General features: G+C 45.2%; 1 protein-coding gene across 1 annotated transcript in view; it reads right to left on the minus strand.

Annotated features, from left to right (window-relative positions):
- Positions 1-637: 637 nt before the first annotated feature.
- si:ch211-137a8.2 (uncharacterized protein LOC777613 homolog) overlaps positions 638-11,857 on the minus strand; it is a 46,766-nt gene continuing 35,546 nt past the window's right edge. The window contains 6 exon segments of the mRNA XM_048265544.1: positions 638-712; positions 714-840; positions 2,081-2,178; positions 6,453-6,557; positions 9,110-9,348; positions 10,613-10,718. Coding sequence (XP_048121501.1) covers positions 638-712; positions 714-840; positions 2,081-2,178; positions 6,453-6,557; positions 9,110-9,348; positions 10,613-10,718 — 750 coding nt within the window.

Below are 11,857 nucleotides of genomic sequence, written 5' to 3' on the forward strand. Positions count from 1 at the left end.
AAGCCTGTCTATACACACCCTGCATAGAAGGGAACATACTTCTTTTTCAGTGTACACTGCCAAACTGCAAATCTCATCCAAAGGTCATTATGTGGAAGGCACAAGATATCTGATCACTAAACAATAGTATTCCTGTTGGACTACCATATAAAATGATTTATTGACATTTATTTATTGACATCTATTGACACATGTTTGAGAAGGGTGATACACAGCTCTGCAGTTGCACCTGCAGGTTCCCTTTGGAAATGAAAGGACACCAGCTATTTCCTACCCTGCAGCTCAGTGCTATAGCGCATTACATTCATTCAGCCCCCTCTATATAATTTCCGCTACCTAATCAGCTTATCTACTGTCATACATATTGAACATGCACATATCCAATATTTAAGTGCTACCTTAGCTTAGTGGTTCTTCTACAAAAGAGAGGGGAGAAGCACCATCAACATAGCTGCTGGTTGTGGAGAGGATTTGGCTCAGGTGGGGCCTAAATGTTATTGGTTTGAAAAGGCATGGCTACATCTTATCTGATGATTATGGTTACTTCCCCAGATGCTTTTACATTTACACACACACACACACACACACACACCGTGTGTGTGTGTGTGTGTGTGTGTGTGTGTGGTGTCCTCTCCCCTCAGGTGGGCGGGGGTCCATTGACATAGCGCAGTGCCAGGTGGAAGGAGCGCGTCTGTCCGTTGGCACGGTGACACGCCACCTCGGGGTACCAGGCGGCCACTCCGAGCCCCAGCAGGACGACCAGCAGGAAGCCGAGCAGCACAAACAGGACCCTGGGAACCTCGCAGCCGCGCAGCGGAGACCTCCGACCACCAGGAGGCACTAGAGAGCAGAGAGCCGAGGGAGGGAGGGAGGGAGAGGAAGAGATGGAGTAGGAGATGAAAGGAGGGAAGGAGGGAAGTAGAGCAGAGCAGATTAGTGAGGGGCAGAAATGCTAAGAAGAGGATTGAAAACAATGGGGCAAAGAAACAGAAATAGATCAAGCATTGTGAAGAGTTATTAGAATATATATATAGAGATAGACAGACAGACAGAGGAGAGACAGAGAGATATAGATAGAGAGAGAGAGAGAGAGAGAGAGAGAGAGAGAGAGAGATAGGATATATATTAGGAGCGGAGGATGACAATGGATCCTAATTAGGAAGAGGAACAGCGGCTTTGCACAACTTGCTTTGCCAATACCGGAAAGGCCAATCACCAGATTGTAAAAGGGCAGCTCATGATGCCTTTACAAAATAATAAAAAAATAAACAGAAACATCTGAGAAAACATCCAGATGCACAATTGCTTTACAATATTTCTAATGTAGAGTTAGTAAGATAGCTACTACTATTAAAATGTGAAGGACAGACATAGTGGATGTGCCAGGCCTGAAATGGACATTAACCAAATGAACTACCAAACACCCACATATTTACTAGGCGGCCATAACACACTCATCAAACCTGAGGACTGCCAGGGCAAATAGGTCCATTTTTGGCAAATCAGGAAAAAGGAAACAGGAAAAAGCACTTTGGTATAACAATGCAATTTGACCCTTCTATCCTTCCGTGGCTCAGGTAGGTTAGGTTGTTGAAGCTTTAATTTCCAATTCTGGGTCATGCATGGATGAGGGTAATGTCTGTGTAATGGTGTCAGATGGCACTCATAACATTGCATGGGACAAGGACACGCAATGCAGAGCCGAGGAACACCAGTCTCAATGTTATGTCATCCTCAGATGACCTTTCAACAGTGATGATGTATCTTCCAAAGCCATGGCTTTTATAAACATAAGAAAATGAATTTCTGGATGCCTTACACAGTGACCACACACACACACACACACACACACACACACTATGAAAACCTCGCCTTCATCTGGGATCACATTAGCCTAACACCACCCCTAATAAACATGCCAGGCCTCCCAGCCAAATCAATAATGTAATAGAGTTAAGGTACGGGTGTGGGGGCAGATGGGGTGGTGTGTGTGTGTGTGTGTGTGTGTGTGGCTGAGAAGACGTATTGATCTTATATTTAATGAGGTGGCTTGGGATCCATTGCTCTCCTCTCCTCTCACCAGGGTTTCAGAAGGGGCCTCTCTTCTTCCTCCTCCTCCTCCTCCTCTTCCTCTTCATCCGCCTGATGGTCAGGGCAGAAGGGCCCTTCCTCCAGACGCTGGAGAGAGGAAGACACAATGGAAAAAGAAGCAATGAGTGTGTGTGTGTGTGTGTGTGTGTGTGTGTGTGTGTGTGTGTGTGTGTGTGTGTGTGTGTGTGTGTGTGTGTGTGTGCGCAAGAGAGACAGTGAGTGTATCTGTGTAAATGTGTGTATGTACGTGCAAGACAAACAGCCACTAATAGAGTGAATACATCCATATGTGTGTGTATGTGTGTGACTCCAGGTGAGTGATTGGATGGCTTATCTGATGAAGAGAACTTCTATAAGGTCGTATGACAAACAGCATGTATAGATTAACACATATATGGAATTATTTTCCAACATTTTCATCAGAATGGATAATCCCTCAGTCCCCTTGGCTGACCAGTGCACAGCAACGGCAGTTTATACAGTACTATAATCATCATCCTCATCTTCCACCCTCTTCCACTACATTACTCAAGCCATCTACTCCTCACTAAATAACCTTTGACCCCATCACTCAACTCACTCTCTCTCTCATACACACACACACATCTTCCCTCTTTAATACATAATACATTTACATCTATTAATTTAGCAGGCTCTATTATCCAAAGTGATTTACAACAATGAGGAATAACAGTCACGCTACATGGCAAAGGACACCCTCTAGGTAGGATTAAATACTCCCATCATAAATACTACTATTAGGGGATGAGAATGGGAAGTTGAAGTATTAGTTATAGCGTAGTCAAAAGAAGTAGTGGAAAAAGGAGGAGAGCCTAAGTGACTTGAATTTGGCTAAGGGGAGCCAGCGGAGCCACAGAGCAGGGTAGCGCGTGGGCCCATTTTGGTGGATTGAAAACCAGATGCATCGCCGCGTTCAAGACCATTTAAAAACCAGATGTATCGCCGCGTTCTAGACAATTTGAAAACCAGATGCATCACCGCGTTCTAGACCATTTGAAAACCAGATGCATCGCCACGTTCTAGACCAGTGTTTCCCAAACTTTTTTTCTGGGGACCCACTTTTTAAAAATGACAGACCATCGCGACCCATTTCACTTCAGAGCAAACATGCAACCACCAATATTGTGTTAGGCCACAGGTTCTCAAACTTTTCGATGCCCTGTTAATGTTTGTGCAAAAAGGCTGATTCATGTCCCTTGAATTTTGCAACTGTGAGGTCCATGGCAGGCGCCCCACAAAAATGTTTCATTTTGCAAGTGAGATGTCCAGGCTGTCCCCTCTGCGACGCGTTCGCCCCCTAGTTTCAGAGCTATTCTAAATACAAAATTGCACAGAGGGCCGTGACTGTAGTTAACAAACTAGATCCTAATAAAAAACAGCTTTCCTGCATGGCTAAATGGTATAAGTTAGGCCTATTACACAACATAAATTGTGCTGGCGACCCAAATAAAATCTCCCGACCCAGTCTTTGGGGACCAATGTTCTAGTTTGAAAACCAGATGCATCGCCACATTCTAGACCATTTGAAGCATCACAAGCCGGCAGCTAGTTAGGAGGGTGTTGCAGTAGTGGCGGCAGCTAGTTAGGAGGGTGTTGCAGTAGTGGAGGCAGCTAGTTAGGAGGGTGTTGCAGTAGTGGAGGCAGGCGATAACCATGGGGCAGGCGATAACCATGGTCTTTACCAAGAGCAGCTAGTTGGGAGGATGTTGCAGTAGTGGAGGCAGGCGATAACCATGGTCTTTACCAAGAGCAGCTAGTTGGGAGGATGTTGCAGTAGTGGAGGCAGGGGATAACCATGGTCTTTACCAAGAGCTGAGTGGTGGGTTGGGTTAGTTATGGCCTGATTTTTTAAATATTGCAGCACGACAGAGCAACAGAGGCAACAAGGTCAGAGAAGGTCAGCAGGTCATCAATCATGACACCCAGGTTTCTTGCAAGTTTGGTAGAAGCAAGTGTTAAGAAATACATGTTGATGTTGTGGTGTATATTGTTTGGCTGGGAAGACCAGCAGTTTGGTCTTAGAGAGGTTTGGTTGGGTATGAGTTAGGTTTAGCCCTTCATCCTTGTGGATACTTCAGAGAGACAATCCGAGATTGTGGGGTTGTCAGGCAGGAATGTCTGACAGTAAAAGGTAAGGCAAGGCAAATTTATTTGTATAGCGCATTCATACACGGTAGCAATGCAATATGCTTCACACAAAAACAATGATAAAAAATGAAAAATAAAAATATGGAACTACATACAATTTTAGCAAAAGTAGAAAAGGTAAAATGTATATATAACAGTGTGTTCATTAACTGCAGAAGGCATCTGAGAAAAGTTTGGTCTTTAGCCCAGTTTTAAAAATGGTGATAGTGGTGGTGGTTTTTTATGTTCTCTGGAAGCTGGTTCCAGAGATGGACACCATAGTGGTTAAAAGCTGCTTCACCCTTTTTTTTCTGACAGTAGGTTTCAGTAGTAGTTGTTTATGCTGTGATCTAAGGGGTCTTGGCTGAGAATACAACCATTTCGTTTGAAAATTCTTAAAACAACAATGTTTTTTAATACTTTAAAATAACATTTGCTAAATGAACCTTCCATTTTTCAGTAGCCATAGGTGTGTAGATTTGAACAAAATCTACTTTTTTTTCGGGGATTTTACTGCCTGATTTTGTTTACCATGCTCTGATTTTAGTGCCGGGCTGGTGGGTACTTATTCCCAACCTTTCTCATGGCACATCAACGGTTAGCCCGAGAATTCTCGTCGCAATTCAAAATTCCACTGGAGCTCCAAGTGGATTTGTACATGCAGCCTTACAACACTGTTTACAGCTCTTCGAGTCACGGTAAAATGTAATTTTTGGTACATAGCTAATTTAGATAAATTTATGATGTGGGTGCTTGCGTTTCTTTAGGAATCTGCCGTCTTGGTTTGTATAGAAATGAATATTAAGTGACACATACACGTAAGAGGTTGGACATACGTGGCGGTTGGTAATATGTGATGTTCCGATAAGTAGTTTGGGCCCATCCCCTTCAGTGAAAAGTGCAAAAGTGCTTTAAAATCAATTCTATATCTAATTGGGAGCCAGTGTAAGGACTGCTCCCAGAGTGCCGCTGTTGATGCAGGCAGCTCACTGCGCTGGGATTAGTGTGTGCTTCACCTCACTGTGTGCTGTGTCTGTTTCACTAATTCACAGATTAGGATAAATGCAGAGACCAAATTTCCCTCACAGGATCAAAAGAGTATATATACTTATACTTAAAATGTAGATCATTATCTATAAGGACACCAACGTTTCTTACCACATCCTTTACTATGAAGCCCTTCCTTTCAAGCAAGGCAGAATTTTTACATCATTACTCCTTTCCAAAAACTACAACCTCAGTTTTATTTTTGTTGAGCTGGAGAAAGTTCTGTGACATCTATTTGTTTCCTCAATGCAGTGACAGAGTTTTAATGGGGCTATAGTTAGGCATTAGAGGTAGATAAATGTGTGTGTCGTCAGCGTAACTATGGTAGGAGATTGAGTTGTTCTTTAGGAGTTGATCAAGTGGGAGCATGTAAAGGATGAATAGCAGTGGACCCAAAATTGAGCCCTGGGGAACTCCACAGGTCAAAGATGTTGGAGTTGAGGAACAGTTTCCAGTTGTAACAAAGAAACTCCTGTCCATAAGATAGGATTTTAGCCAACTGATTACAGTATGAATAGTAGGATGTTGTTGTTGACCATATTAAAAGCAGCTGATAAGTCAAACAAGATGAGTACCAAGGACCGAGCAGAGCCGTTTCACTGGAGTGGCCACATTTAAAGCTGGATTGATCAGGATCAAGGAGGTCATTCCATTAGAGGAATTCTGTGACCTGTTTGGAATATTAACTGTGACATGGTCACACTTTTGATCACACACACACTTTGTTTAACATGGTATCTGACCGAAGGAATGTGACTCCTCGAATCTATTCTCCTGCCTTTGTCCAGGGCCACCAACCCATTCTTAGGGATCGGAATAGTCATGATGTCATGACCACATCAGCCTGTCTCACAGCCAAATGTATTTGTAATAATACAGACCAACCTGCTGCACAAGGCCCTCTGTGTGTTTTACATGGAACCATCACATAACCTTCACATAACCTTCACATAACATTATGCAAATCTCACCTAAAGGTTTAACCTCCGTCTAGAGATTAGCTCAACCATCACCAACATGTGCCTCTGAGAAGTAAAAAAGCTATAAATCTGTAAAGGAGTCTTCAGTGCAGAGACAGTCAGCCAGGGCTAGTGACATTGAGAGAATTCAGCCCGTCTCAGTGGGTGTGTGTGTGTGTGTGTCTGGAGACCAACAGAGGACACTACCTGTGACTGGGAGGGATGTGAGGGGCTCGTCCAATCAGAGTGGAGCGAGAAGTCACGTGACATGGCTGGCTGGATGGGGGTGTGGAGGGCGGCACATGCCTGGTCCTGGCGCGGGGGACAGTCGTGCGGACACACACACACATACACACAGGTTCAGGAAAGACTTCACTGCATGTGACAGTATGTCTATGTGTTACAAAATAACTGTAAAGTCAAGTCCTCCATTAACTAATGAGGTTTTGCTGTGCATGCATGCATGCATGCACGCACGCACACACATACACACACACACACACACACACACACACACACACACTTTCACCCTCTGTCTCACACCAAGTGGTGATTAGGCCTCTGTCTCCCCTGCTTGTCAATCATTGACAATTCATTTTATTTTATCATTTTTCTTTTTTCCTCTCCATCACTCTCTCTCTCTCTCTCTGTCTGTCTTCCCTCTTTCTCCCTCCCACTCTACTACCTCCCCAGCCCACACACCCAAACAAAAACACACACACACACACAATCCTTTTTATGTTCTTGCCCACAATTATGGAAACCATTAAAGAGCCAGTTAGCACCCTCGCTCTCCCTCTCTCTCACCCTCTGCTCTCTCTCCTTCTCTCTTTGCTATCTCTCCCTCCTTCTCTCTCTCTCTCTCTCTCTCTCTCTTTCCACTCTCCCTCCCTCCCTCTCTCTCTTCTCTCTCTCTCCTCTCTCTCTCTCTCCTCTCTCCTTTCTCTCTCTCTCTCTCTCTCTTTCTCCTCTCTCCTTTCTCTCTCTCTCTCTCTCCCTCTCTGTACTCTTCGCGCTCCCTGTAAAGCTGCCAATTAGCTGCGAGGCACGGCGACATGCGAGAGGCTCTTTGAAATGGAAATGGCCTGCTTTCCCCCCGTTCGCACTGAGGTTTTCTAGGCTTCGCCGAAGCAATCAGGCCCCTCATCAGTTGAGCATCTCCCAGCTATTCTCTTTCCTGGGATCGTCTCTCTCTCTCTCTCTCTCTCTCTCCTCTCTGCGCCTCCTCTTTTCTCTCTCTCTGTCTATGCGCCTCCTCCTCTTCTGTACGTATCTCTTGTCTTTCTAGACCTCTCTCTCCCATTATTTCTCTCCTGCGTTCCCGTCACCCTTCTCCACATCAGTCTCTCTGCATTCCTTTTCCTCTTTCCAAACCTCTGTCCTCTCTCCTGTCTTCTTCTTCTTGTTTTAAATGTCTCTATTCAACCTCTCTTTTCTCCCCCTCTCCCAATAAGCTCTTTATCACTTCTTCTTTCCCCTCCTCATCCCTCTCTTTCGCTCACTCTCACTTCCTCTCTTCCTAATTTCCCCTCTTATTCAGTCTTTTTTTCCTTCTTCCATCTTTCTCTCCCTCTCCTCCCTCTTCACTCTCTCTCTCCACTCCTTCACTCTGAATCCATTTTCTACCTCATCTTTTTTCTCTCTTTTAATCGCAGGCAGAGTGACTCTTGTGAGGGAGCTTAATTAGAGCCAGTGAACAGGAAAAAGTGGCTGTCTGAAAAAAAATTAAAACGTCACCGCTTTAATAATATAAAATCACGTCTTTATAACCGCTGATTTGACAGCTGCTCACAGCTAATGTGCTACACTCAACACCCAGAGTCCAGTGAGTCCAGGCAAAAACAAACAAACAAACAAAAAAACAAACAACCTCCTTCACTTTGTTTTTGAGTATGGCCGGACAAATACGACAGGACCTTCTGTCTGGAATGCGGTATTCCTGTGACTCTGCACGAACCAACGTGCCATTGGCTGTAATGTGATTTGACCAATTTTCCGTGTGTAACGAACGGCCACTAGTGCCCACACAAAGCCTGCATTCTGTGGAGGCATGGTGATGCATGTGGCATCCCAGAGATGCATTACTGACCACGTAGGCATCCGCTACAATGGTTAGCCAAAACGACTAGAGCTCCTCTTGGCTTTTCAAAACAGAAACTATTACTACGCTGTAACTACTGTAACACGGAAAGACATTTCATTACATTGTCTGAGCTATTTAGTGAGGCTTTAATTGCATGCAGCTGATTGATGTCTGTTGAATTGTCTCATTGCCTTGTGGCTAATGGGGCACAGATAAAGGACAAGGTCAGCTTAAGGTCAAGCATGTTAAAATATCATAAGACAATCTGACACGTCAAGCCCTTGTCAATTTTCTATTGATCTGGTTGTCCTGGCAGCCAAGGATTTGGCACTGGGCTGTGGCCAAAATGGTGTTTTGAGATGAGAATTCATGCCGAAAACAAGCTGTTATGGCCGGGGTGCAGATTAAAGCCTTGTCCTGGAAATCCAGCAGCATGACATCACACACTACCAGACATGCTGTCCAGACACAGGAAGTGCCATCAAAATGACCTGTGCTTAATCTGAGGGAGAAATCATGTTGGATTGAGATCCTTTCATTCCTTTTTCATGATCCACTGTGTAACGGTAAGCGTCTCGCTCATCAGATCAAAGTGTAATCCAGAGAGTCATTACAGCAAAATGAGCCAATCAAACACACAGCTGACGCACTGCACTGCGTAATGAAGAAAGAACAGACATTACCAGGCAGATTAAAACAGCTGGGGAGGTAGAGGCATGCACACACACACACACACACACACACACACACACACACACACACACAGAGTAATGATGCATACCTCCAAAATGTCCTCCGTTTGGACAGACTTGGAGAAGGGCCCTCTCTCGGGTGCCTTGGCAATATGGCACCCCGCCTGACCCAGCCACGCGCTGATGCGCTCCGGGTCATAGGTCACCGGCTCTGGAGCGCGCCCGGGTCCAGCGGGGGCGGGGGTGGAGGTGTGGCGTAGGGCATGTCGCTCGTGGATGCTGCCACCATCACTACCACCATCACTGCCACTGCTGCGGTCACTAAGGCCTAGGAGAGCAATCACACACAGAATCAGAATCGGAATCAGAATCAGCTTTATTAACCAGGTTTGTGTAAACAAACAAGGAATTTGACTCCTTGTTTGAATATTTGCTCTCAAAGTACAACACTCGTTTAACATATAAGAATAAAAAAATAAAAAACACATAAAAACATTAAAAGAATAAAAACAGAACAGTAAGAATAGAATGAAGGGCAGTAGAATATGGCTATGTATAAGAATAAATACAGTATGTACATTTGCAAATAAATAGAACACTGGGTGGGATAGGGTAATGCAATTGTCCGGAGGGGGAGTGCGGCTGGGGATGTCCACCTCCTTGTTGTCCCTGTCAAGGTTAGCATGGTTGTGGACACCTCAACAGGCACAGGCAAGATGCAATATACCAGGGGTTTTCAACTGATTGTGAACCAGGGACCACCATTCTGACTCATTACGTAATGCCAGGACCACCACTGAATAAAAATACTGATTCCCACATTGCAACTACATTACTGAATTTATGGTCAGGGACCACCAGCAATGTCCTCACGGACCACAAGTAGTGGCGTGGACCACTGGTTGAAAACCGCTGCATACAATTGAAAGAGGGTGGGGAACTGTGCAATATCAGTATAGACTGAGGTTTAGGTTTAAGACTAAATATAAATATAGTGCAAGAGCGTACAGTATACAGTACGGTCATTGTCACCAGTGGGCAGCACACAGGACGTCCTCTGGACAGTGGCTCTCCATTCTCACGGGAGCATTCCAATACGACACAACAAGGCACAGGCAGAGACTACAGCACTATACTTTAATATATTACTAGTAAGTATATAAAAAAGTATATTTTGACATTAGAGTTACAGCTTAAGCCAGTTAGGATCAGTTACTCTATTGCTATGATTATTTCACAATGCCGAATGACTATTCAATCGAAGGACTGGCTACAGTCATGCACGTGCGTGACCAGACCATGTGGTTATTGGTTCCTGTGCTCCTGCAGGAGTTCAGGTGATTGGTTCCTGTGCTCCTGCAGGAGTTCAGGTGATTGGTTCCTGTGCTCCTGCAGGAGTTCAGGTGATTGGCTTCTCGACGTGAGCACCGCTAAAGTAAACGAGTGAAACAGGTAAGCACTCATTTCCATATTTGCTGGGCTGAATTTGCTAGCTGGGCAACTTCCATTGAAATTAATGGGTGTGGTGATCCACCCTTCCTCCCTGAATGGAGGTATGGGTTACCTGTGGGTTATGGGGTGGGGTGACTCACCTGAGGGAGTAATCGCAGGTGCTCGTGGGACTGGCACGGTGCCCTCACCTCTGCTCGCACACACCTGTGTGAGGAGGAAGTAGCTCGAGTCAGTCTGATAAGTCTCCTGTGAAAAGCAGAACTCGTAAGTCATTCATCGCGTAGAATGCAGAGTGCTCTTTCTGGTAGGAAGAGGGTATACAAATCCAACTCATCCTGTCCAAACATGCATACGTACGCATGCCCACACGCACACACACACGTACACACTCTTTTGGAGAGACAGGATGAGCCTGTCAATGGCTTTTTTAGTTGTGTTCTGTGGCTCTGTGTGGATGTCTGTGTGTATGTATGGAGGTAGGTGTGTGTGGGAGTTAGGGTGTGTGTGCATTAGTACTGGTACTTCAACAGGATGCGGCAGCAGTGTTGACACTACACACACGCACTACACACACACACACACACACACACAACACACTATACACAACACTACTGCACCTTTCATTAAGCGCTTCTCTTCAACACAATACTGCACCTTTCATGAAGTGCTCCTCTTCTGCGAATGTTTCCTATTGCTTCTGCTCTGTTTGTCCTCTGATGTTTCCCTTCTATATCACTCACTTCCTGATCAACTCACGGCATGGGACTCAAATTGACCCCAGATCAGGGTTCTGGAAATAAAATCTCAAGCACCACCACACCTAGACCCTGGTCTCCGCATCACCACACCTGGACACTGGTCTCCACCACACCTGGACCCTGGTCTCTACATCACCACACCTGGACCCTGGTCTCCACATCACCACACCTGGACCCTGGTCTCCACATCACCACACCTGGACACTGGGGTCCACTCATGGCATTCCTTTTTCAGGGCAGGGGGATGCCATGAGGTGGAGGGAGTCTTCATTATGCGTTGCTATGGAGAGGCTGCACCAAATGCGTTGCTATGGAGAGGCTGCACCAAATGCGTTGCTATGAAGCAAGGGCGTCGGTTTGGTCTCAGCTTTGGTGGGGACACATCCCCAACTCCTGTTGTCACAATACCAACATTAGTGTTTCAATACCAATACTAAGTGAAGAATCTCAATTTCGATACTTTTGCGTTTTTTTTTTAACTTGATTTGGTTTGTGTGATTTGTGATATCATTCACATCAGTGGCAATCCACACACACACACACACACACACACACACACACACACACACACACACACACACACACACAGAAAGTGATGGTTGTCATCAGTGTTGGGCAAGTTACTTC

This window comes from Alosa alosa, chromosome 15, assembly GCF_017589495.1.
Source record: "Alosa alosa isolate M-15738 ecotype Scorff River chromosome 15, AALO_Geno_1.1, whole genome shotgun sequence".
NCBI lineage: Eukaryota > Metazoa > Chordata > Actinopteri > Clupeiformes > Clupeidae > Alosa > Alosa alosa.